Raw genomic sequence first — 25,948 nt, 5'->3', positions numbered from 1 at the left:
ACCAGCAAGCCTTTCTCCCTTCTCTCTCTCTGTCCTTCCCCCACAAAAAGCTCCCCCGCCCCAGCCACACACAGCCTGAGAGAGTTGCAAGGCCTCTGCCACCTGAGGCTCCCCTCTCTTTCCTTCTCCTTCTTGAAGCAGCAGCCGCCTGGAAAACCCCCAGTATCTGCCCCCTGAAGGCCCCAGGTGTGTGTGTGTGTGTGTCTGCCCATAAGTGGGTGGCAGAAGGGCCTCTCCCTGCCACCTCCCAGACAGGCATGCATGGGGCTAATCCCCCCCGGAGATCAAGGGGGCCAGGAAAAAACCAGAGAGAGGCTCAGTTGGCCGGAAAAGTACAGCCAGAGAGGCACACCTTCCCTTGGCTCTGCAGGGAAGCCGAAGGGCCAGGAGGACCCTCGCCCAAGTGGGGCAAGCGGCTGGCTGGGCAGGGCCTGGTCCCATGAGACTTGGGCAGTAGAGGGGCTTGGGCAGTGTCCTTCGTGGGGAGTCTCCTCCTCCCCTCCCGCCATAAAGGCTGCTGGGAGCCCAGGGTCCACATGGCTTACCTGGCGGAGCTGTTGTTGTGAGGAGAAAACAGAGGGAGGCATCGAGAACTCCAACATCCCTTAAACATGGCCGTCGTCCTTCACTGGTGGGCTCCTTAGTCTGTTAGGGGAGAGAAAGAGAGCAAGAGCGAGGGCCCAAAAGGCCCATGTGAGGAAGCCAGGGGGGCTGTTTGGGGCCAGTGTGGATGATGATGAACATGGGCCCTTGTACTTCTGGTCTCTATACCCAACAATAAAGGCGCTGCTTGACCTTCTCTGCCCCTGCCTGCTTTTGCCCCTGCCATTGCTTGTCCAGTGGGTGGGCAGAAGTCTACCAAGACCCTCTCCACACACAAAGGAGGCTTTGCACCAAAGGGATCTCCTAGCCCACGATGGAGGACCCTTCCTGCTGCTTTGGCCCCTTTAAGAGGCGGCCCTGCTCCTTTGGCCAAAGGGGATCCTTCTGACCATTCTGGTCTCCAATGGGCCTGCACATTTCCCTTAGTAGGTCATTCCAATAGCGTAGCCCCATAGGCCTGAAGGGAGCCAAAGGGTGGTCAAAAGGGCCTCCCTGACAAAGGGCCGTCGCCGGCACCCTCCCTGGCCAGTGGCTGACTTTGGCCCAATGCCCCCCCCCCCAGCTTTGAAGCCCCCATCTCTCTCAGGGTCAGCCATGGTGCCCACTGCAGGGAGGCAGCTGAGGCAGGATGGGTGGGAGACCAGTATAAACCACGGCCACAGCAACAAAACCAGCTCTGAAAGCTCCATCGACACGACTTTGTTAAACTGCATGGTCTTTTATTTCAGTGCCAATATTACAGATACAACACAAACGTCCCAGGAGGAGAACAAAGTCAAATGGAATCCAAGACTGACAGACTCAGGAAATGAAAAAGGGGGGCAAGGACAGAAAGCAGCTTTGCGGTGGCAGCAAGTCTTCTGTGGCAGGCCAAGGATACCTGACAATTGCCCCTGGCACCAGCCTAGCCTTCTCACCCCTTAATTCACTCGCCCACCCTCCCACCACGGCTGGCCGAGGACAAGACAAATGTAGTTCCAGGATTCGGGGCAGGGAGGTGATGAGGAACAAGGCGATGAAGGGAGGGCCCTTGGGGGGGAGGGCACTGGTTGCACAGACCCCCTCTGTCTGCAGAGCATCCGTCTGGAAAAGCAGCCCCTACACCCACAGGTCCCTGCTCGGACTTGGGCCCTGGCCTTTGGGGGAGACAGTGAAGCCAAGCGTAGAAAAGGCCTCCGCTGTCAGGGAACCCCAAGGAGAAGGGAAGGGCCACCAGCATCCTCAGAAGATTCCAGCATGAAGAACTCAGGATGAAAGTGCCTGAAGATGGCAACTGGCCAGGAAGGAGCCAGAGCCCACTGAAGAAGAAACGATGACAAAAAGGGAGCTGAGGCAACTGTCCTCTTGCTGCTGTTTGAGGGGAACTGCCAGAGCAGCCCCCCTTGCCCTCTGGCAAAACAAGGTGGCAGGCGTGATTCAGCACAGCTGGAGTGAGTGCAAGGAAAGCAGAGGGAGAAGGGAGTGCCAGAGTCTCAAGAGATAGGCTTCAAAGTGAGCAAGGGCCAGTCCTCCTGCTCCACAGTAGCAGCGGCAATAGTAGTAACTCTCGCCCGCTCCCCCGGTCCCAGTGCAAGGGGGGAAACGGGGTGGTCTGGAGTCACGGCACTCTGGCTGGCCTGCCCGCCTGCCTTCCTTCCTTGGGCCGGCTGATGCAGTGGGTGAGGAGGGCAGGGCCAGAGCTCCTCACTGCCAGGACTGGGGAGGGAAGGTGTTGACTTCTGCCAGGTCCTGCATTGGTGAGCCCTTGTGATTATACGTCAGCTTAATCCGCATGCGGAGCTGTTGCTGCAAAGGGAACAAAGAAGAGAAGGCTCTGTGTGTGTGTGTTTCAGGAGGGCTGCTTCTTCCCCCCTTTGAGGGAAGCAGCCCTTCAGGGCTGAAGCACAGCTTGCCAATGGCAAGCCAGGCAGTAGCTTTCCCTCTCCTTGCCCACTTGCTCACCTTTTGGGGGTTCAGGACTTTGATGATTTGCGTAATGGTCCCCGTATTGAAGGCTGGGATGATGCTGCTGCTGGGAGACAGGAGCTGCAGCTGGAATGTCTGGAAGGAAGCAATGGCCAAGCGTCAAGACGGTCACATCTTCCTGGCCACCCTGCTTGCCAGGGCTTTGAGCACATCAGCAGGGATGTAGGAAGGGGACCGATCCAGTTGGGACACTTCTCAGGGAGCTGGCCGACCGGCCGAGACGCTTCCCAAGCTCACAACACCCAGCCCCCCACCAACAGCTGCCCCTCCACCTCACCTTTGGTACCGCAGCCTGGAAAACAAAGTCTGTCATGTCCAGCTCGGTGCTGTTGGAGGCCTGTATTGTGATCACGGTGACGCTCGGATTGGTGTCGGAACGCTCAAAGGCAAAGTCGATCTTCAAGCCATTCTTGTTGTAGGCTGTGATTGGAGGGATGCCTGTGGAGAAGTAGCACTGCTCAGGCCCTGCAACCTTTCACTGCTGTCCCCCTGCCCACCCGCACACTCCCCAAGGGACACCAGGACAGAGCCCTCCCTCAAAGGGAAGGCAGGCTGTCCTTCAAGGCAATGCCCAGCAGCAGAACACATCCACTCTTCCTACCAGCAGCAGCTATTTCGTTGAAAATGGGTGGGGAGGAAAGGCCGTCCAAAAGGAATGGGGGCTGTGAGATCTGTGGGGCAGGAGCCAGAGGACCTGGGGGGACAACAAGAGGGTGTGGGTGTTAAAACTAGAGCTCCTCCAATTTTTCTGGCAAATCCCTGCCTGCCTCCAGCAAACAAGAGGGCACCCTCCTTATAGCTCTGGGCCTCCTCACCTGTCGTCGGGTTGAGATCCCCCAAGAGGTCCAGCAGCTCCCCTCCAGCAGAGGCTGGCTTGTTTGGAGGGGCTGTCGGGATGCCCAGTGTGATATCATTGCTGCCCAACAGGTCAAGCAAGTCATTTGTCTGAAGAGAAACACAAAGGGGGTCTGGATTCCGGGGTCAAGAGCAAAGTAGCAGTGGCTGCACCACAGCCAAGCACCAACTCTGTTTACAGGCTGCGAGGAGGGAGGGATGCCGCCGCCTCTTCCTCCTCCTACCTGGCTGGGAGGCTGCAGACCTGCCGGGGATGGCTTGGTCTCAAGAACAGCTGGCTCAGTCTCCCCGTTGGGCTGTGTGACATCCGTGGGGCCATTGGTGGTCAGTTTCTCCATGACTGGCATCCTCTCCAGAAGGGCTGACCTGTGAGAGGATAGAGGTGTGTGCCAGGGAACTCAGGCTCCTGTTCTGCAAGTGGTGGGCTGGTTCATAGGCTTGCCTCCAACCTCTCAGGTTGACGAGCAGCCACCGCCACTCAAGCCATCCCAACAGTTCCTTTAAGGACAGAGCTGAGCCACTACTGCATCCCCTTCAAGGGACCCTGCATCTCCCTGGGACAACGAGTCCAGGGCCCCCACTGGGCAGCCCCAAAGCGAGTGACTGAATTCTCCAAGGCAAGGAGCTGGCACCGCTGCCAGGCCTGGGGCCCAAGTGCTGACCTCATGTGGTCGTACTTCTTGAACAAGGCGTTGTACTCCACTGCCCTCTGCTGGAGCTCTACATCTATGCTGCTGCCGTAGATGGAGACCACCTTCTTGATGCGGCTGGAAGAGGAGGAGCAGGGATAACCAGCAGCCAAGGGATGGGGGCAAGAGGAGCATCCTTCCTCCTCCACCAGCCCAGCCCGGCTCAGCCACTGGATTCTCTTCCCCTTTATGCAAGACAACTAAAAATGGGGCTTTTTTAAAAAGAGGGGGCAGTCTTGCTTGCCACTGTAATCCTACTAGAACTTCCAGGAACAGGCCTCTCACTCCTCCAGCATCTCCCCAGAAGCAAAGGCAGAAGACACTCACTTGACTGTGCAGGAAAACCGCGTAGAGAGCTTCATGATGGCTGTCAGGGCATAGCCTCGTGTGACTGATGCCGACATGTTGGAGACAAGGACGCTTTCCAAAACATCTAGGACTTCATCCTCCGTGACCTGAGGAAGTCAAGTGGGGGGAGAGCTGAGGCAAGAGGCTGCTGGCACCACAGAAGTTACAACACAGGCCAGGCACCCCCAAGGCAGACCCCCTTCCCCTGGCAGGCCTACCTGGATGGGCTCCTCCTCCTCACACTGGCCAGACACCAAGAGGTCCCCGTACTCCCCGATGCACCAGGAGGACACCTGGACCAGCGGTTGCTGGCAGAGGAGCAAAAGGATCAGTCAGCTCAGCCACGGCACCTGGGTGCCCATGCTGCCCAGCACCCTCTCCCTCTCAGGGCTTACTTGGGAGTAGTCACCCAGGATGGCTTTGTAGAGTTTCTGCACAGTGTAGGCATGCATCTCCACACTGTTGGTGATGAGCTGGATGAGGTTGGGCACAGCATCATCGCGCACATAACTCCCTGCCTGGAAGATGGAAACCGGAAACAGAGGGACTCAAGCGCTGCTCAGAAACAGATAGGAAAGGGACCCCCACATATGCTGCCTCACTCAGGCCAGCTTCTTGGCCTGTTTACAGGCTTTCAGAGAGAGCGGACCCTCTGCCACCAATCAGCTAGCATGAAAGTATGAACTTGCAATAATCAATTTGGATGTTTTTTGCATCTCCTTTACAGTTTGAACTGGGAAAAGATTATGACTGAGAATCAACTGGGGAGTGAGTTTTACTCCCTTGCTAACGTGCTTACAGTTCTCATGCTATTTTTTTTTTGGGGGGGGGGGGGGGGAATCATGCTTGAGCCCTTTAATTTTGTCTGCTTTTGCACTGAACAATCCTCAGAGCCCATCTTCTACGAGTCTTGGCCTGGGAGGGAGGGGACTCCGTGGAGCCAGGGTCCAAAATGTCCAGCAATAGAAATCTGATCCAATTGCCAGGTGAAAAGATAAGCCTGAGAAGAATTTGTTTGGGGGCAGCACTCACCGTAGTCAGGACGCGCATGATGGTGTCTATGTGCCAGCGCTTCGAGGGAGCATACCTGGAAAAGAAGCAGAACGCATTAGGCCCAAGTGGGGATGCTGCAGGTGCTCAGCTTCCCAAACTTCCGACTGCCCCAGCTCAGTCAGAGGCTCACTCTGGCTGCACCACACAGCATGATTTTAATTTTACAATTTTAATTGCTGTTTTAATGTGTTTTATATATGTTGTTACCCGTCTTGGGTCCCACTTTGGAAGAAAGGCACAGTGCCAGGGTGTCCCCAGGGAGACATCACAGCTGGGTCTGGGTATTTGCCATGGCTCTCTCTTTAGGGAACCTAAAGAACCCTCCACCCAAACGAAACAAGGTAGCAGGCAAAGAACATCCTGCAAACAGGGGAGCAACTGGGACTCTCCGTCTTCCTCTCACACTAGCCACACACCCACAGGCTCCTGGGGCTGAGCCACTGGCAGGGGTAAGTGGGGAGGGGGAACCCCCAATGGAGCTATGGAGGGCAGGCAATGAGACCCACTGATGTTCAGAGAAGTAATTCTTGGGACATCTTACTTCTCTGCAGCCAGAAATATGCCCGATGCGCAGTCTGCCTTAAACTCTGGCTCACAGGAGTCCAGGAAGTAGAGCAGTTCCTTCATCATGCCTCGGATGTTGTTGCCATTCACTAGAGCAAAACTGAGCTCCATCGCCCTCCTAGGGATGGGGAGAGGAAGAAGAGCCTCAGGAGGCACAGCAGAGGAGGCTCACTCCCAGCCCTTGTGGCACTAGACTTCTTAGCTCCTTAGTGAGGGAGGGCAAAGTGAGTGCGCTCTGGGCCTCCCTTAACTGTTCAGCAATAGAGGAGAGGGCTGCAGGTGTGCTTTGTCAGTCGCTTGAGTTTCACCACTGTGTCAGGCACTCTGCCGATGGATCACTCTCAGGCATCATCCTCCAACAGCATGGCTGGCTAGCCCTGTTGGGTCTCTCCTCAAACTGCTTCCTCCTGCCCTCCCTCCAAGTTCTTTTTGCATATTGAATTTTCCTCTCCCTTCAGGAACAGAGTTGGTCAGGGCAGGTTGAAAATCAAGAGGAAGGTGGGCCAGACCCACAGGGGGTCCCCTCTGGCCCCCAACTGCCTGGATGGCCCAGCGCTCCTCCCCTCACCGTTTGATGGAGACATCCAGATCCTTCAGGCAGTCCACAATTGTGCTTCTGTGACGCTGTACAGCATTGTGGTCTGTCTGCACCGTCTTCAGCAGGGAGGTCAAAGCAACATATCTGAGGGAGGAGAGATCTGCTGCATCAGATTACGGCAGCAGCCCTGCACTCAGCCTAATGGAAAACTTTTGCAGCCAGTCCAGGTAGGCCAAGGAAGACGACTAGATGATAACTGAGCCAGCACCAAGCTTTCCATGTCCTGGCCAGCTGGAGCCCCATGTCCATCTCAGGATAGACCGGCTGACTCCAGCTGCCCCTTTGAAGAGGAAAGCAAAAAGGGAGCTGCCTCCCACCCAGCAAATGGCCAATGCTGCCCCTGAGAGATCAGAGGGAGGGAGACCTGACTAAATTGCCAAAGGCTTCCTCTTGTTGGGATGTTACCTGATATTTTTATCGTTATTAAGTAAGAACCGGCCTAAGATGTTAATGGCCAGAACCTAGAAAGAAAAAGGAGACGGAGAGAAATCAACAAGAATGGTAACTTTTTGTTCTCCATCCAACCATCTCTTCCACTCCTTCTACAGAAAGGAGCCAATGGCCTGCCTCCAACCACAGGTTTTGGGCCTTCTGTGGAGTAGATAAGACCTCAAGAAGGGAAGATGGGCCAGACACAGCCTGGCTCGAAGCTGGAGAGTGCTGTGGCCACACCTGGCCCCTCAGGCCTTCTGAGCTCAGGGGACGTACGTACACGCAGACCACTCTCAGACTTGATGTCCATGATGGTTAAGACTGTTTCATAAAGAATGGCGTTGCCTACGTTTTTACTTGTTTCAGTGTTTGTGGCCACCTGGAACAAGACAAAGGAAGGGCCAGCTTCACTTTGCAGTTCCAGATCCCCAGCTCTTGTCCCGCCACATGCTTCTTGCCCTCCCCCCCCCCCCCCGGTCTCCCAGGACCTCACCTGGGCAAGGATGTCATTCATCGCTTCACTTGAGTCGTCATCATTTCGGCCCAGAATCCTCAGCAACCGCAGGATCCGTACCTGAAATGGAGACAGATCACAACATGAGCTGCTACAGCCACAAAAGGCTCAAGCCTGCAGCTGGTCAAATCGGCTCAACCAAGAGGTAAAGAGGAGCAAGCCATAATGTCCCAAGTCCCGTACCTGCAGAAAGGGGTCACTGATCCCAGAAACGTCGTGCTCAGGAGAATAGCCAGACATGATGAGGTTCTTCAGGATACGAACAAGCTGGGGCACAAGCTGCAAGTAAAAAGACAGTCATAAGGCACCCAACATATGGCACAAGCGGCAGGGAAAGAGACCCAAAGAGCAGCCTCTCCAGAAAATGAATTCTGCACAGCTTCTCCCACTCATGCTCAGGGGCATTCAGCCACTGACAGCTCAGCCCAGCTGTCCTTCATATGGCATAGAGTCAAACAGGCTTCTTGGCCTGCCTCCTGGGGCTGGAGCAGTTGGTTCTCAGTTGCAGCATTTTGAGAAGCCAACAGGTCTTTCCTCCTGACCATGCCTCCTGCAGCCACCCTGTGACAGATGGGTCTGGGGGCACACTGCTGGCTGCTCCTGCAGCCAGAGCACAACGGCTTCTCAGGTCAAATCTGGGTGGCATGAGGGCTGACAACCAGCATCACCTCTGCCTTGGTTGCTTCTCTGAGGACCAGCTCAGTGGGGAGCATAAAGCACTGAGTACAGCTTTTAAAACAATAAATGAAAAACATCAACAAAGAAAATAACAATGTACCATGCTATAGCTTCATGGTCACCCAAAATGGGTTGATTATTTCAATGCAGAGCCATCAGCAGCTGAATGAACTGAGAGGGCCATGTTCCAAGTGCCCCATGTTGGGATGCATGGTGCTATATGTATGTATGTGTATGTGTGGGTGGGTGGGTAGGGGGTAGCTCTACAGTATCTTAAAAATAAAAGATGATCATGAGAAACAGCAGTTGCTCAGATCTGCAAAATTGGAGGGATTCCTACTGGCATCACACAGCCGTTATTTCCCACCCCAGGGGTGTTCCTGGAGGCCTGATGGGTGCCATGAGGGGGCTTCCTCCCCACACAAAAGGCACGCCTGTGAGCCACTTTTGCTTGCCTGCCAGTCACCAGCCAGATGAAAATAGAACACCTCCTTTGCTCATGATCCCCTTCCTTCCTTATAGACAGAGGCAAAAGCCTCCACACCACCCCCAGGCACCCCTCTCAGATCTACCCAGTGAGGGGTGGGAGCCCAAAGCAACACCCAAATCCACACACAACTGAGCCCCTGGTTGCTGCCCCAAGCAAATATACATGGAAGTGCAAGCATGTTAGGCACATGAGCATATTAGTAAACAACAGAGAGGCATCAGCCTGTGGAGGACGACTACAACCATGCACCAGTGGGAGGGCCAAGCGAATGCCTCTTACCTTCTCATTCTAACAAACCACCACAGCAGGATTCCAAACAGACACAAAGGGAACAAAAGAGACGGAAGCAGCTGTTAGGAGAGGAGCGGCTAGGGCAGCTCACAGCAGCTGTGTCCCCCTCCACCACCACCACCACCAAGCAGGAAAGCAACTGGGGCAGTGACTGAGGCACAACTGCAACCCAGCCACCCCTACTTCAGCAGCTCCCTGCCACAACTGGATAGCTCCACAGAACAGCAGCCCCCCCCCCTGGGATTTGGAGCCAAAGCCAACACAGCAACCCCTTGCCTTGGCCCAGACCTCTGGGCTCTCACAAGAGCTCTGAACAGAGCGGTCAAGCAACGGAGGCCCATGGGGCCCACACTGGAAGCAACCACACACACACAGGGAGGGATGCCAGGACCTGGAAAGTGGAGGCAGGGGCAGCAGAAGCCCTGAAGGGCACAGCCACAGTGTCAACGACGGTGGCCATGGGGCACAGACTGACCTTTCTGAAATGGGCAAGCATGTCTGGGCTTCTCTCGCACATTTCTGTGAGAAGGACAACTGAGGTGTGAAGGACACCTGTAGGAAAAGAGAAGGTGGAAATGCTTTAGGAGGTTAGAGAGCAAGCACTGCAGGTGAAGAACAGTGGACAAGGGCAAGTGCCAGTGGGAGCAGCAATTGGGGAGCTTCTGAAGAGCCATGGCCCCAGACGCCACAGCAATTCCTACGCCACTCCTGCCTACCAGGGAATGCCTCAGGGCCCCACCAGAGCCAGTCCTCTGGCAATGGGGCCAAAGCTCCAGCACTGGAGCCTCTCAGTTTCCCAGTGCTAGACCAGATGGCTCCCCTTTCAGGGGAGGAGCAGCCACTCCCATCCAAGAGCCCCCTTGGATCCCTTCTGTCCAGGCCAGGTTGTCCCATACTCTTTGCCTTTGGGCCTGGATGTCACCTTTGTTCTGCTAGCCAAGACTCCAGGTGGCTCTAGGGCAGTGGGTGCCTGGAGGATCAAACTCTAAAGCGGCTGCACCTCCAGGCAGGTCCGCTGGGAAGATTCCCCACCTGAAACCCTGGAGAGGCCCTCTTCACTTCCAGCACAGACAAAGCAATGCTCTTGCCAGGGAGGAAGGTGTCCCCCCACTTCCAGCCAAGAACTGGCAGCCCAGCAGAGCCATCCTAGCAGGATGCAGGACAAGCGCCCTTCACGAGCTGCCATGCTAGACAGCCAGGTCTCTTCCTTCTCCCTCCACTTGTCACGGCAGGCATTACCATGATTCTTCTCATTCAGGAGGTTTTTTGTCGCTGGCAGGAACATCTCCATGAGCTCAGGCACCTTCCGGATGACGTGAACAGCACAGAGGGCTGCCTGCAGGCGAGGTGAGGCAGGAGAGGCAGGCTCAGCACTTTGCAACAGCAACTGTAAGGCCAAGCCTCCCCCAGCATAAAGAAACAGAGTGCTCTCCCTGCAGGAAGAACTCACAGCTCCTCTGCACAGGGTACCAAGGGCCTGTTAGTTTCTCTGCAGTCTAGGAAAGGGGACCTGGGAAAGAGGCATCCACAGAAAGTTACCTTTTTCCGCAAGTAGGAGTTTGAGGTCTTCAGGAGCTTCTCCACCTCCCCAGCAAGGTCCCGGCACATTTCTGATGAGCCCATGCAGCCCAGGGTGCAAAGGGCCAGGCCCTGGACATACTGTGTGCTGTGATTAAGGTCACTGGGATGGGGAGAGAGAAAGAGAAAACAGCAGTGCAGGAAACCCTTCCTAGGCCCACCAGAGAGAGAGAGAGAAAGGGGAGGGGGGGCTTACTTCTTGATGCAATTGGTCATGAGAAGGTGGACATCCTGCCTCTCGTCCAGCAACAGCATGGCACCAAGGTATCCAATGCGCTTGTCTGTGAATTTCTGAGAGGCAATCAATTTGAGGCACTCCAGCTGAAAGAGAAGACAAATGTGTTAGCAGTACAGGCGAGTGCAGGTAAGAGTGACCTTCACCCCATTTACCTGACAAGAATCAATGGGAGGCTTCAACATTCCTCCCATGCTTGCCATGTCCACCCTGCCTTTGCAAATCCAGGCCACTTCCACAGATGGTGCTTCAGAAGCAGGTAGGGCCACTTCCTGCCCCCTCCCCAGCCCCTTCTCAACTGTTTCCAAGGCAAAAAGGGCTGGGGGGGGGAGCAGTGATCTCTCCCAGTTAACTCTCCTCCCTTTTCTGTATTTTTTGAGGAAACAAGTGTAAGTATTCCCCAAAATAACAATATTGAGGAATAATGCATATTTGATCATTTATTTGTGTCAGGTGCTTCTCCCTGTGCCTCCCACTGCTTCTCTTTTGTTTCTCTGGGTTTGTCCCTTCCACAATGGTGCTAAATACCGTTTCTACTTCCTGGATTATCCACATTGTAGTGGTTTTTGAGATCAGAGAATCAATCAATCAATCAATCATATCATTACTGTGGGAAAAATGGCACTCTCTCTGCTCACCAACTGGACACAAAGAATAGACCTTGGCTGCTGCTTCCCATTTGGCCCAGCTGGGACTTTTAGCAGCACACAGGCAGACATCGTATAAATACAACATGATATAGCAGCATGTAAGCATATACAGTGCGCCTTTCCCTTACGTGGGGGATCATTCTAGTCCCCCACCCCACGTAAGGGAAATACCACGTATGCTGGAGCCCGATTGAAAACAATGGGGCTCATGCCTTGCCATTGCCTCTTCCAGGACATGTGTACTGTATAATCACCCCAGTGTGTTAAAACATTTGAAGAAGAAAAAGAAGAAAACATCTTTGGCCTGTTACAGACTGCCAAAATAAAGCTGCTTCGGGTCTCTTTGGAGGTATGCTGTTTTAATGATGCATGCATCCCAAGAATCCAGAAGCTGCACCAAAGCTGCACTCCGGTGCTTAGGAATGGAGTGTGGCTTTGGCGCGACCTCCGGACTCTTAGGACCCATGCATCATTTAAATAGCATACCTCCAAAGAGACCCGAAGCAGCTTTATTTTGGCAGTCTGTAACAGGCCTTTGTTTTGGTATGGCTGGTAAGGTCAGTCCCAAACTGTGGGCTCCTGTCCTTTATGTGGCTGCTATCAGCCAGGGTTGCAAAATAGGGCAGGATTGAGAAGTCATCAGCAAAGGTGAGGTAGATTGGCAAATTTATTTGACCCTATGAACAACCCAAAATTGCACACTCTTATGTGAGGGAAGTCCTCCAAACATGCACAGAAGATGCTTCGGATTACATTCCATGGTATTCTGAATCGTGAGAATGAAACGGACCCTAAAGCTGACACCCGTGGAGCACCCAACAGCCTCCTAGGACCCAGGCAGTGGTTGCTGTACATTCTTGCCAAGAGGAGGCTCCAGTCAGCCTTAACAGCAGGCACATCTGCTGTGCTGTATGCTGGCCCATGGTCAAGGACAATGCCCCAACTGTCTCTCCCATCCCACTGGCCTTGCTTTTTACCACCAGGCTTCTCACTGATGCAACTACACTGACCCCTTCTAGTCGAAAGCTGCTGCCAAGGTGCTGCGGCAAAACTACATTTACCGAAAGCTCATCATCTACCTGTTCCCAATCTGGGTATAAAGGGTCAGCGCAGAAGCAGTGGCCACCGGAGGCTAAAGTCACAGCATCTATGCAGGGGTTTGGTGCCTGAGGGTGTGCTGAAGGGCTTCCTTCAGGCAGAACAGGCAAAATGGCAAGCACAGCAGCAGCAGCTCAAACAGGAGACTCTGGAACCCAGCTGATAGCTTGCTCAACAACTGCTGGCATCGCCACCCCCCCGAGCTCAGTTGAGACACCTGAGCTGGCTCTCTCCAATGAGTTAGGAGAGGGAGAAAGAGAAACCCTGACACCAAAATATCCATTTCACCTGGAGAGAAAGAAACCAGCCAGAGCAAGAGGAGAAAGAACAGGCAAAAGGAGCCGTCCTGTCCCCATGCTTTCCCAGGCTCTTCATTGTAGCCATCTGGGCTCAGGAGGGCTTGTTTTTGCTGGTCCAGGGTTCCTCCAGTTCCAGAGTGAAAGGCCCAAGGAGAACCTGGCAAAGCAGCAATACCAGTGGGAGGGCTGTCTTTCTGATGTGGATCTGTTTCCCCTTCTAGCTGTGAGTGCCCCAAAGGCTGAATGTTTGTAGCACCCTCCCCACTACGACGAGGAGAGCAGAGCTGTCCATCCTGGGTGGAAGACTCCCTGACAAACACATTCAGCTTCTTACTGGAAGAAACAGCTTTTCAACCAGCAGCTGCACTGGGGAATTAGCACCTCGGCCTTCTAAAGCCCGTTCCGCATGGGTGTAAAGTGCGTCCTGGGGACGTACTAGGGTTAGGGAAAGTGTGTGCCTTACCCATGCACCTAACCCTAGTACGTCCCCAGGGCGTACAAAATAGCAGTGCCCTATACACATAGGGGCCGCCATTATGACATCATGAACGCGCCGCCTCCAAACGGGGCGGCATGGACGTGACGTCTTTGCGCTGCGCGAGGGCGCATAGAGCGCCCTTTCCACGGCACTAGAAGGAGCTCCAAAACGGAGCTCCTGCAATTTGCATCGCTGGTGCAGCCTTTAGACTGCTGCGCCAGCGACACAAGGGAAAAAGGGGCTGAGCGGCCCCTTTCTCCTCCTCCCTGCCACCACCGGGTGTCCTTGGGGCTTGAAGCCCCAAGGACACCTCTTTCCAGGCCGCGGGGAAGCGGCCTTTTGACACTTCCCCGCAGCCTGGAAAGTGGCGGATTGGGGCCTCGGAGGCTGCCGCTCTGGCAGCTGAGGCCCTGATCTGGCGGGGAAAGGAGCGCCTACAGGCCGCCCCAAAGGGGCGGTCTGTAACGTTCCTAAGAAACTTTCTTGATGGCCTTTCACACTTCCACTCCCAACAACCTCACAAAAGAAAACAAAATGCCACAAGATGAAATCTCTGGCTGCCTGATGGAGGTGGGGCCCGTGGAGTCCTCAGAATGGCCCCATACAGACAGGTCAAAATAAAGCTGCTTCAGGTCACTTTGGAGGTATGCTGTTTAAATGGTGCATGCGTCTTAAGAGACTGGAAGCCGCACCAAAGCCACGATCCAGTCCTAAGGATTGGAGCTCAGTTTTGGCGCAGCTTCAGGACTCTTAGGACACATGCATCATTTAAACAGCATACATCCACAGTGACCTGAAGCAGCTTTATTTTGGCAGTCTGTATGGAGACAACGTTTCCTTTATTCTGTTGAAGGGAATAATTACCCAGAAGCCACCCTAACCATTTCCTCCAGGTTACTGCAGCTCAAATGGATTCTTCCTTGTGAGGAGACTCCACTACTTCCCTGCCAACCAAAAGCAGCAAAAGATACCTGCTTGGAGGATACCTGGGCAATTTCCATGAGGCAGCAATCCTATGTGGACTCTGGATCACTTTGCCCCACATCCAAATCCGAGTCTCAACTAGACCCACTGAACTAACAGAACTTACATGGGTGTTGTCTTACTTGATTCCCACATGTTCAATACATCTATTCTAACTGGCACTGACCAATGGATTCCCGCCTTTCAGGGACGTAGCTAGGATTTTAGGAAGGGGGGGGGGGTCCAGACTAAGTGCCACCATTATAATGGGGCTTGATTGCGGCAGTGCAGCAGCACCCACCATCCATTTTTTTTATGGAAGGGGGGGGGGGGGGGCCCGGACCCCCAGCCCCCCCCCCCCCGGCTACATCCCTGCGCCTTTGCTGCCAAGCAGGGCTTCCTCATAATCATCCAAGGACCAGACTTTCAGGAACTAACTACTGCTACCGTTTCAACTGCAGCCCAATGCTCAGCCTTACCCGGCTGCTCCAGTCAGATTGCCACAGGAGGGCCTACCTGTCCAAAGTGTGCAGGGTAGCCCAGCATGTGCATGTACAGCAACTTGGCGACGTTCCGGCAGCGATAAGTGTTGTCCTCTTCTCGGAAGGAGGACCGGATTGCAGCACATTCTTTCTGGATCATCTCCCTTTCTTCTGCTTGGGTCCGTGCTGTCCGTATGGTCCGGATCAGCTCCCGGAGTCTGATGGGGGCTGGCATCCTCTAAGAGAAGAAGAGTGAAAACCTGTGAGGTTGCCCCAGCTCTCAAGACTCCCTGGGCTTCACACAGGGTTTTTGGACCCAGTCAACCATCTCAGAAGAGGAATCAAGAACACATGCCAATTTATTACAGAATATTCACCAGAAAAATGGGCTCAATCTGAACCAATTATTTTACTATGTATTTGTGTATTCAGACACAAATGGATTTGTGATGGATACATTCGTAAGCTAAAGACAAACATTAATGCTAAAAACCAGTATGATGTTTCTTATACTGCATAGTTTCATATTCCTTGGAGCCGTAAACACGTAACAGCAAATATATACAACCTCACCTGTTTGATTCTAGCTTCATTGCTCCTAGGTTGAAATCAGGCTTAAAGAGTGACCACACTGAGGGACTAGTCAAATGCCCAAGGTCCCAACCAGCCATCTAAAACTACCACAATTCCTCCTGAACAAGGAAGTGAAAACAAAGTTCTTAGCAGCATGGCATTAACATTGTCACAAGATCTCCCTCTTCATGCCACATGGAAGCCACTAGGCTTACACTCAACTGTCTGCGTCACAGGCATCCCAGCAGTGCCACCCTTTAAAGGCTCCCTGGCATGGCTGGTTCTCTGGCTCAGAGCAACTAGGCCAGGACAGAAATTGCTGGGAAGACATGGGGCTCTGTCCTTCTCCCTAGGAAGGCTCTTGGCTGGTGGCTTTCCTAATGCGCTCTTGGGAGAGAGGGAGATAGACAGGCAGATAAAAGAAGGAAGGCAAGCCCAACAACCAAACAGCATTCACAGCTCCATTCCTGCCTCAGTGGGACCAATCCAAGGCCAGGGGTCCAGGCAGATCTAATTCTGGTCTAAGCACCACTTCCCCAAAAAAGCTTCAGAGATTTTCCTCTGACAGTTGGGTCCTCAAGCGAGATGAGGAGGCCCCTGTGCCAGAAAAAGTGAGCCAGCCACCACCACCATTCATTCAGGCCTTTTTCCAGTGGGCTGGGATTCTGCTGGTGCACAAGCAAATGACAACTGCATGTCAGAAAAGACTGGCAGGTTCGGCAGGAAGAAGAGACTGGCAGAGACGCACCTCACTAGGAGGAGAGGCAAGCAACACGAAACAGCCACAGGCCTGCTGCTGAGAGATGGGCCAAGAGCTCCCTCTCTTTGCTTGCAGGTTGTGAAATCCGCCAAATGGCCCCTGCTTCCCCAGCTGATTTTGCAAGGGCCCCCTCGCACCCAACTCCCAGAGCAGCTATAGCTACAGCACCACAACTGGGAACAGCTAGAAGGCAACCTCCTGAAGAGAGGGCTGCTCAGCTGTTTTGCCCTGTTGTCAGGACAGCCTTCCTCTGGAAACCTCAGCACTTCTCTTGATTAAAGTGTTGATACCCACTTGGTGACCTTGGGCAAGTTATATGCTCTCAGCCTCAGAGGAAGGCAATGGCAAACCCCCTCAGACAATTTTTGCCAAGAAAACCCCAGGACAGGTTTACCTGAGGGTTGCCATAAATTGGAAACAACTTGAAGAAATGCTAAGGCAAGCATATTTTGGCAAGAGGCACAAGAACAGGAGGGTTCTCACCCAAAAATCAGCCACTGGCATCCGGAAGCACAACTAGCAGCTTTGGCTGCTTTTGCGAACCAGGAAGGGGTCACAGACTCCCTTATTTCACTACAGGAATGAGGACCCTTCATGATGGTTTGGACAAATAGCGGTGGTGGCCTTGCCCCCCTTTCTTTCTCTCGTGTGCGCACACACACGTTCATTCACACATTCCTTCTTACCGCCTTCTCTCTCAGGCCTGTGTGACAAGAAAGAGTTAGCTTTAGGGCACACAACAGAGGAGCTACTTTCTCCCCATGTAGCTGGCATCACTTCTATTCTGTGCTAAGACCTCCCTAGGGCCTGGGGACAGTGACTCCCAATGGAGGGCCTTCCTCACCCATCACTGTTGGTGATGAGCAAACCTGCAGGCAGCCATGGTATACTTGGCCTGCCCACATCCCTTTCCTGACGGAGCAACAGTACCTTTATGAGCATCCCTCAAATATTCTGGCCAACATAACCTGCAGGTCACCTTAGCTGCTCACAGCTGCTATTTGCCACCCTGTATGCTTACTCCTGCTTTAAGAGTAACATCTGTCCTGGCACTCCAGTTTAGGTCTTTCAAAAACTCAGCCGCTAAAAAACAAAGATGCCACCCAAATTCAAATTACAAGACAGAGAGACAAGGGCCTCAGGATTTGTACTCTCCAGTGACCCCATCAGTACGAAGAAGAGATCAGGAGCCCTCTCTTTCCCCCACTGGCCAGGCAACCTTTGAAAGAACAGCCTAGATAGAAGTACCTAAAGGCACAGCACTGCTGAAGCAGGCACACATGGGGAGGGGGGAGTAGAGATGGGAGACCACCAGGAGGGAGGAACACTAGGGATCTCCAGGTAGGGCCAGGAAACTTGCTGTTGCTGCCAGTCCTGAGCCAATGGTCTGTCTTGGTATAAAGTGGGCTTCTGTCATTTAGCCAATGGAAGAGACAGGATTGGGCAACCCAGTCCTAATGCCCCATTTCTGCCTTCTGACACAGAGCATGTTTTATTACTGTGGAAAGTTATGAAAACTCCTCCGAACTGTATCTTGCAGGCTGCAAACCTGAAGTCTCTTTCTTCCTGCCAAACTTCAGTTGGCCCCATCTTCCTCAGTTACATTAGGGAGCAAGTCAGAGGGTAAAACAAACAGGAGAACTCTTTCAAAGCAGCTGGCTCTTCATGGAAGTCTGTTGTGCCATGCAGAAGGTGAAACAATCCTGTTCGAGGCAGTGCCAGCGGAGGAGGACAGAAAGGTGAAGGCATGACCACCTGGTACCTGAACTGTGCAGCCAGACTTTCTGAGGGAGGAGGCTACTGCTTTCTGGCTCCACTTCAGACCACCAGATACCTTGGGAAAGCACTATGTAAACCAGGGTGCTAACTGGAACTCCCTAATCCTTTTCTACTGCAAGTCCCAGAATCCTCCGCACTGGCTATGCTCCATCTGGCAAAGGAGGTCTGCAGTCCAATACCTGAAAGGCCATATGTTCCCTACACCAATGTAAAATGAGGCTCGGGATTTCCTGGAATAGGTCCATGTCGAAGGCATGAGAGAAAACAGCTGGGTGTCAGACCACCTGGTACAGCATGCCTGTGTCATACGCGGGCGCACTTTACGCAGACTTGAGCTTACGTGCTCAAGCCGCGGGGCGCACGCGGGGCAGAAGGGGCGGCGTGTCCCATTCAATTGAATGGGCGCGCACACCTGTTGCACCGCCGTGCCCGAGCCCCATGGTTTCCAATGGGGCTTGAGCATCGGCGGAATTCGCCTTACACGGAGGGGTCCGGAACGGATCCCCCGCGTAAGGAGAGGGCAGATTGTACTGTTTCTGCAAAAACATACCAATAGAAAGCTGACCCTGGACACACACCAGCACCATAAACTGATGATGCCAGACAACAAGTGAAATTAAGCAACTAATGTGGGCTGTAGTTGAGAGAGACACAGAACTTTATTTCATCAGCCTAAACAAAGCTATGACCCAGCCACACACTGCTAACAAGAACCATCATGGCAGACATGCCACAGGTAGGAAGGCCAGCATGTGACTCTGGAAACCCCTGCTCAGCCATGGAAACTCATTGGGTGACTTTGGGCAAGTTACACACTCTCAACCTCAGAGGAGGAGAAGGGCAAACCCCCTCTACACAAATCTTGCCAAGAAAACTCTGCAATAAGGTTTGCCTTAGGGTTACCACAATGGCTTCAAGGCTGCAGGTCTTTGTGATTTAATCTGCAAGCTATAAAAGGTTCACATGTTATGTGATGCTGGAAAGAAACGGAGTTTGTTCCTGACTAACTGGGTGGGCTTCCAGAATTTGCATTGCATGACCTGGTTTTATTCAGAAGCTTTACCAAGCTTGTTCCACAGCTCCAGTGCAGTTGAACCGGCAGCACAGGGAGGGAGAGAGAGAGAGGGTCTTTTCCCCAATGGTATATATCGGGCTAACTTCGCTTTGGCTGTGCATGCAATTGCTGCTGGGCTGAATACGATCAGCATTTTTGCTCATGATTAGTGTTAGGGTTTGTAGGAGTGTGGATTTAGACCATAAAGAGCATCTAGAGCTCACAAAAATGCTTAAAAAGACAAATGTTAATGGAGGCTCATTGGAGTAAAGACATTTTATAACAGTAAAAGAGAATGCAAAGCAATGCAAAACCGGGCTGCTCTGTCAGTCCTGGAATACCCCAAAGCCCACAACTTTGAAGAAATTTGTCATGCTTTCCAGCTACTAAATTTCTCTGTTAAGAGAAGAAGCAGGTTCTCCCACCTGTTTATTTTACTTATACCCCACCTTTTCCCATACAGGATCCAAGCCAGCAGTCAGCATAAGACCCAGCAAGGCCTTATCCTTTCCTTCTCTCCTCCATCCAGCGTACAGTAACAGAAGAAGGAAAGCACAAGGTTGCCTTCCCACTCACTCACCTCCATGGATCTCCAACCCACTGTGTCCCAAGGGCACAGCGTGGGCCAGTGGTTTGACTGTTGGACAAGTATAGGATCCTAGGGTTGGAAGAGACCCCAAATAGGGCCCTATTCCAGCCCAACCCCCTTCTTCTGCCCTGCAGGAGCTCTCCATTAAAGTAGCCCCAGTGACAGATGGCCATCCAGCCTCTGCTTAAAGACAGCCTCCAAAGAAGGAGACTCCACCAAAACCTCCAAAGGAGTGTCTTCCTACTGTCAGGAAGCTGTTCTTTCCCTAGAGCTTGCCTCCATTGCTCCATTGGGTCCTAGTCTCTGGAGCAGCAGAAAACAAGCTCGCTCCCTCCTCAGGGTGACTCTCCTTCAGATGCTTCGAGAGGGCTGCCATATGGAAGCCCCTGGCTGCTGGCCTTGGGCAGGTCACACTCTCTCAGCCTCAGAGGAAAGGCAGCCGCCCTCTAACAAGCCTTGCCAAGAAAACCCCAAAGGGCAGAAAAGTGACTTCTAGGCCGGCTATTACCATAATACTCATATCCTCCCCAAAAGCATTGGGACACAAACCCAGGGAAGACTGAGGAGGAAGCCAGGCGGCTCCTCCGCCCGCCTGCCTCCCTGCAGCCTGGCTCAAGGGCCCGCTCGGGATCCGGGAGGGAGCAGGCCCAGCGGCGCAGCGGGGAGAGCAAGGGGCTGCTCTGCCCGGGGGCGCCGCCTGGCCAGAGCCGGAGGGCCGAGCCTCTGCCTGCGGGGGAACCCGACTCCGTCCGCCCGCCCGCCCGCCTCCTGTGCAGGACCAGCTCTCGGCTGCTGCGAAGGGAGAGCGGCCGGCCGACTGGCCTCCCTCGCTCACCGGTCCGGTCCGGTCCCGACGGAGGCGGCGTCAGCAAAGGCGTCGGCGGCCGGAGCAGGAGCCTGGCCTCCAAAATGGCGGCGCCGCGGCCTCAGCACTGATACGGCCGGCGGAGGGATCCTTCGGCCGGGACTTGCTCGCGCCTCCCCTCGGGCCCAGCACTACTGCCGCCGCCGCCCCCGCCGCCCCCGAGGGCCCTCCTTCCGCCCGCAGCCCTCCTCGCGGCACAACAGAAGCGGCGCCGGCGCTGGCGGCGGGCGAACTGAGAGGAGCGGGCCCCGGAGCTATCTTCCTCGGCGGAAGCATCCGGAGAGGCGCTTGACAGCAACGCAGTGAGTCTGCGCCGTGGCCGCTAGTGATGACGTCAGACGCCTGGCGAGCCACGGCTGCGGCTGCGCAAGAAACACGGTCCGTGCGGGTCCAGCCGGCCGCCCTTAGGGTTCCGCCCACAATGTAGCGCCGCCGCGGCGCAGAGCCATGCGAGCCTAAGCCCGACCCAGCAGCAAACCTGCCGCTCCCTTCCCGCGTCACGTGCTTCTCGACAGGGCGACTACGACGGCCTTCTTTATGGTTGCCCTGGCAACCGCGGCCCGGCGGGGGTTACGTCATCAGCGAAGGCCCGACTCGCGCGCACCTTCCTGTCGTCACGGACGCGGCACTTCCGGCGCGCCGCCAGGGAGGAAGGAGGAGGGCGGGCCCAGGCCGGACCAGGAGGAGGCCGCGGCGAGATGGAGCCCGGCCGCGGCGGCGACGGCGGAAGAGGAGGAGGAGGAGGAAGCGGCAGCGGCGGCGGCGGCAAAGAGAAGGAAGGTGGCGGTTGAGAAGGGGCGGAGGGCGGGAGGGCGGCGGAGGCCAAGTCCCTTCTCCTCTCGGGAGCGTCCCTCCGCTGACAGCGTCGTTGTCTCCGCAGGTGAGGAGAGGGCGGCAGCCCCTCGGAGGCGCCATGCGCGCGGCCCAGGAGCGCGGCCAGGAGTGCCTCCCCCCGAAGAAGCGAGACCTGCCCACGGCCTCCGCCCCCGTCGCAGAGCAGCCCAGCCGCCCCTCGGAGAAGGCCCCAGGGCCCCCCGCGTCCTCCGGCTCCTCCTTCTCTTGCTCCGCGGAGTGGGTTCAGGCGCCCTCCCCGTTCGTCCCGGAGGCGGTGGCCGGCCTGACCCTGGACCAGTACGGGCTGCTCTACAAAGTGGCCGTCCCTCCTCCGCCTCCGGCCGCGGGAGTGGTCAGCGTGGGGGCGCTCCCTCCGGCCTTCGGCGTGGCCTCGCAGCTGATCCAGCACCCGGGGCTCCCTTACTCGCCCCTCCACTTCGCCCAGCTGCCCCCGGCCCCCCTGCACTTCGTGGGCTCCCCCTACTCCCTCCCCTTCGCCCTCCCTCCGGGCTTCGTGCCCGGACACCTCCTTCCCTCCTCCGCCGCCATCCCCCACTTCGTCCCCTACGCCCCTCTCCTGGCTGAAGACTCCGGATCCACAGCCCAGGCGGCGCACGCCTTCGGCAAGGAAAGCGCTCAGCAGCCTCTGGACGTCTCGCAGGGGAGGATCCCCGTCTATTACCAGGTCTCCCGCTTGCCCACCAGATACCCGGCGTTCGATGCTCCCATTGCGGCCCTCGACCCGGAATCCGCTCTGCTGGAGAATCACCTCAACCCTAAGACAGCCACAGAGAATGGCCTCCAGAGAACGGCCGCAGGAGCAAAGGAAGGCGAGGCGGAGGAGCGCTGGCCTCGGGCGGCTGTCCAGAGTGGCTCCAATGGACCCATCTTGCTGAGAGCAGAGGCCTCCTCAGGAGCCTCCCAGCGGAGCAGCCCAGACACAGACCTGGAGGTGCAGCGGGTGGTGGGAGTGCTGTCTTTTCAGGACTGCCTCAGCGGCTCTTCTCGGGAGAAAGACGGCTTGAGCCCTCTGAACCTCTCCCACCGCGGTCACAGCCCGGAGCCAAAGGGGCAGCCAGCCAGGAACCCTGGGGAAGCGGAGGCGGCTGAGAGGCCCCCGGAGCAGCTCCTCAAAGGGCCGGTGGTGGCCAATGGCAAGCCGGTCCTGGGTTCCCTCCAGCCTGCGGCTCAGGACAGCCTGGATGCCTCAAGGCTGGAGGCAGTGGCACAAGAGGCGACTGGTGCCTCCCGTCCCCAGAGCCACTTGCCCTCCCACTTCATGAAAGGCGCCATCATCCAGCTGGCCACTGGAGAACTGAAGCGGGTGGAGGACCTGCAGACCCAGGACTTTGTGCGCAGTGCGGAGGTGAGTGGCGGTCTGAAGATTGATTCCAGCACAGTAGTGGACATCCAGGAGAGCCCCTGGCAAGGTTTGGTGACGCTGCACTTTGTGGTGGGGGAGCAGCAGAGCAAAGTGAGCATTGACGTCCCCCCTGAGCACCCTTTCTTTGTCTATGGACAGGGCTGGTCCTCCTGCAGCCCTGAGAGGACCACCCGGCTCTTCTCCCTGCCCTGCCATGTCCTGCAGGTGGGGGACGTCTGCATCTCCATTAGCCTCCAGAGCCTGAATGGGCACCTGGCTCCTCTAGCCAGCCCCCCAGCTGACAGCCGAGAGAGGTCTGGGAGAAGCAGGCAGGGCATCCAGGAGCCTCTGGCCCCAGTCCGGGAGAAAAGCTCCCCAGGGAAGGGTGGGGTAGCGCTGGGGTCCCCTCCAGATGCCTCCTGGCTTAGCCCCATTTCTGCACACGGCTGGGCAGGCCCCAGCTTCCAAAGACTTGAGGATGAGTCCCCTGGGCCACCCCTTCTCCGCCCCTCCTTCATCCCTCAGGAGGTCAAGCTGTCCATTGAGGGCCGTTCCAACGCAGGGAAGTGACGCTTTGGCATTGGGAGCAACCCTCCCATTTCCTGCCGCTCTGGGCTGGGCGTCTAGTGGCCACTGCTCAGACCTTCCTGGCAGCCCAGAGGCCCCAGCCAGCCCTCCCTGCAGCCTCTGTGTGCCTAAATGCATTCCACTGACAGAAGGTGGTTTTGAGGGAGTGGGGCGGAGGGGGCACAGGGCAGATTCAGGGGAGGGAACTGCTCCTTTTCTTGGTGGAGAGGGGCAGCTCATCACATAAGCACTTTACTAAGCCTCTGGTTTACCCAGGGCACTTGCGCCAGATGGTGGGAGGACAGAGGAGACGAGGGCCAGGTCTCTGCTCAGGTGCCCCTTCTAGGCCCTGAGTCAAGGCAGCTGGATGGCTCCTCAGGGAGGAATGCCTAGGCAAATTCCTCACCTGGGGCCAGTGGCAAGGAGGAGGGTTTAACAGCTCCCTTCTGCCATGCTGCAAGCATGTTGCCTCTGAGCCCTGCAGCTAGGTAAGAGTAATACCCAATAAGCAAGTTGATTTGGGGGGCTGGGCATGGGTAGGTGTGCAGGAGATGATTATATGTGCATGTGCACGTCCACACTGTTTCCTTGCAGCTCTTTCAACCTGCGTGTCCCAAGTGCAGAGTGCTGCTGCAGCCCCGCAGCCCCTCCTGCTTTGAGATGGGCTCAGGGGTTTGCTGCTGAACCTCCCGGTCACCATGCCCTGGGCTTCCATGCTTGGTCTGTTCTGATCCAGACATAGTCAAGGCCAGCAATTCCTGGGGAAAGCACAGAGTTACTCCCGCCTCACTTGGCAGAGGAAGAGGGAAACCTCCTTTACCTGGCCACTGACCGTTGGGAGTGTGGTGGGCAGCCACCCTGCAGCTTGACCACTGGGCTGAAAGGGCCCAGTGCTGGCCAGGAAATCCTGGGGTCCCAGCCACAGAGGCTCAGATTTTCCTGCTGAGGGAGCTGGGTTTTCTTCTTTGCACAGAGAGGTGCAAATGAAATTTGGATAAAGCAGCTGACTCCATGCCAGCCCCACCCTCTCCTCAGTGTTGTTGCCCCTCAAGCCCCAAAAACAAGGCTCCAGACAAGCCCTTCTGTGCCCATGTGCCACCCAGTCCTCTTCCAAAGCAGCCTCAGAGTCACTGGGATGGCCCTTCTGGCCATGGGCAATGGCTTCCCTGGACAACCAACCATCTCGGCGGCTGCAGGGTGGACTTTGCTGGGTTCTTCCTGATTTCTTCCAAAGGTGCTGGCACTTTGCACTATCCCTGGCTGCTTCCCTTCTGGCCCACTCTCCCGCCTTTCTCCGCTTTCGCCCAGGTTGCCCTTTGTGGGCCTCTGGGGCTAGAGCTGCCCTCCACCAGCATCACTGCCACCCCTTTTCCTATGTCCTCCAGCTGTGCAATAGCAGAGATGGAGCAAGGGCTTTAGGAAGTTTTGGAAGGCCTCCCCTCTCCCCACAGGTCTGAAAGGGTGAGGGGCTGGGCTGAGTGTGCCCCCCCACCGATGCCCATTTCTCTGATTTGATTCTCATATACAAGAGAATTGTTTCTGTCTTGCTGGTTTGCATCTGCTGCTCCTGCTGCTGTGCACGATCTGGGGCAGAAGTGTTTTTGGCTACTGCCCTTTCTAGGGCTGCAGGAAAGTTGGGAGCCCAGCTTCTCAGAGCAATAAGTCATTTCTCTCATGTGACACTATGGCGGGTCATCTTGCCTAGCACTGGCAGAGAGCAAAAGAGGCAGGGAGGGCAGCAGCGGCCTTCACAGCAGTTCCTCCCCCTCCAGCTGCCCAGCACCCACAAGAGCACATGTGCCTTTCCCCTCAGCTGCCCCAGAGCGGTTCTTGGACCGGCCTCAGCCCGGCAGCTTTTTTTCAGAGGAGTCCGCAATGGAAGGAAGCACCCAGAGGTGACGCTGAGGCCCGCCCAGCCTGAAGCCCCTCACACAGCACCTTAGTCCGGGTGGGCTGCTTGTCAGGGTGCGTTCGCATGTGTGTGCAGTGAACCAGGAATTGCAGCTGGCCACCCTCTGCTCTCGCCAGCTGCATCTGATGTCAATCCTTAGGAGTAGCAGCGTTAGCAGTAGCCGCGTCCTGGCCCCATTTCTCCTATCTGACCTTTGATGAAGCATTACTAGTCTGAGGGGATAATCTATTTTGTTGTGCTTCTTTTGTATCTGTTTTAAATAAATCAATTTGTACTGTATATTTGTACCTTGGGTCAGATCCTTTTTCCTGTTTTACCATTTAAAGTCTCTGTACACACACAGATTGTATTTTTATTGTTAACACTTACAAATACTGCATTTAACTTGTTGACTATGTAAACAGTATATATGCATATATCTATATATCTATATAATTATAAGCCTATAGCTTTTATATTGCTGTGTCTGCCTCTTAATTGTGCCATGGAGCTGTGACTTCAGAACCATGTGAGAAAGATGTACCTGTCATTTTTGGGAGGAGGGCTGCTTTGGTTTTGCTACCTCTTGAGTGCTCACAAATTTCTGTCTTTGGGAGTAACTTAGGCGGGTTATAGACCGCCGCTTGCTCCGTAAGGGAGCTGTCGCAGCCACACCGTGCGGCTCCCTTACGGAGCAAAAAAGAAGCTCCAAAATGGAGCTTCTTTCTGCGGCGCCTCTGTGACGTCGCGAGGCGCCTGGGGCGCATTCGCGACGTCACAGGCGTCGCGACACATTTGGACGCACAGCGT

The 25,948-nt window shown here is 55.2% G+C and overlaps 2 protein-coding genes and 1 non-coding gene across 4 annotated transcripts; 1 reads left to right on the top strand and 2 right to left on the bottom strand.

The window, feature by feature from the left end:
- Positions 1–1,305: 1,305 nt before the first annotated feature.
- On the bottom strand, positions 1,306–20,604 carry AP1G1 (adaptor related protein complex 1 subunit gamma 1). 2 transcript variants are annotated; one of them, XM_042438412.1, is made up of 24 exons: positions 20,454–20,604; positions 14,898–15,101; positions 10,855–10,979; positions 10,620–10,761; positions 10,320–10,416; positions 9,556–9,632; positions 9,069–9,077; positions 7,805–7,900; positions 7,601–7,681; positions 7,388–7,486; positions 7,081–7,136; positions 6,646–6,759; positions 6,055–6,195; positions 5,493–5,547; positions 4,856–4,978; positions 4,679–4,768; positions 4,440–4,567; positions 4,086–4,190; positions 3,648–3,789; positions 3,384–3,513; positions 3,170–3,262; positions 2,846–3,006; positions 2,545–2,643; positions 1,306–2,388 (listed from the first exon to the last, which is right to left on the bottom strand). In XM_042438412.1, exons 2-24 carry the CDS (start codon positions 15,096–15,098, stop codon positions 2,287–2,289), a joined length of 2,466 nt encoding a protein of 821 aa, XP_042294346.1. In that variant the 5' UTR covers positions 15,099–15,101; positions 20,454–20,604; the 3' UTR covers positions 1,306–2,286. The 2 variants fall into 2 exon arrangements, with proteins under 2 accessions (XP_042294346.1, XP_042294347.1); XM_042438413.1 differs by lacking the exon at positions 9,069–9,077.
- LOC121914990 lies at positions 6,358–6,443 on the bottom strand. The gene has a single exon (XR_006100626.1). It is a non-coding gene; the product is annotated as a small nucleolar RNA SNORD71 (small nucleolar RNA).
- Positions 20,605–20,911: 307 nt separating the features above from the next.
- On the top strand, positions 20,912–25,614 carry ATXN1L (ataxin 1 like). Its single transcript, XM_042438422.1, has one exon. The coding sequence runs from the start codon at positions 21,397–21,399 to the stop codon at positions 23,248–23,250; it is 1,854 nt and encodes a 617-aa protein (XP_042294356.1). The 5' UTR covers positions 20,912–21,396; the 3' UTR covers positions 23,251–25,614.
- The last annotated feature ends 334 nt before the right edge of the window (positions 25,615–25,948 follow it).

This window comes from Sceloporus undulatus, chromosome 8 (assembly GCF_019175285.1).
Source record: "Sceloporus undulatus isolate JIND9_A2432 ecotype Alabama chromosome 8, SceUnd_v1.1, whole genome shotgun sequence".
NCBI classification, from domain to species: domain Eukaryota; kingdom Metazoa; phylum Chordata; class Lepidosauria; order Squamata; family Phrynosomatidae; genus Sceloporus; species Sceloporus undulatus.
Note: the sequence above shows the minus strand (reverse complement) of the source record. Positions and strands in the feature narration are given on the sequence as shown.

Coding starts and splice junctions, on each gene's coding strand:
- AP1G1 (XM_042438412.1), bottom strand. CDS start 15,098: ATGCCAGCCCCCATCAGACTCCGGGAGCTGATCCGGACCATACGGACA. Junction 6,760..7,080: donor AATAACGATAAAAATATCAG/GTAACATCCCAA, acceptor CTCCTCCCTCAG/ATATGTTGCTTTGACCTCCC. Junction 3,790..4,085: donor AAGAAGTACGACCACATGAG/GTCAGCACTTGG, acceptor ATCCTCTCACAG/GTCAGCCCTTCTGGAGAGGA.
- ATXN1L (XM_042438422.1), top strand. CDS start 21,397: ATGCGCGCGGCCCAGGAGCGCGGCCAGGAGTGCCTCCCCCCGAAGAAG.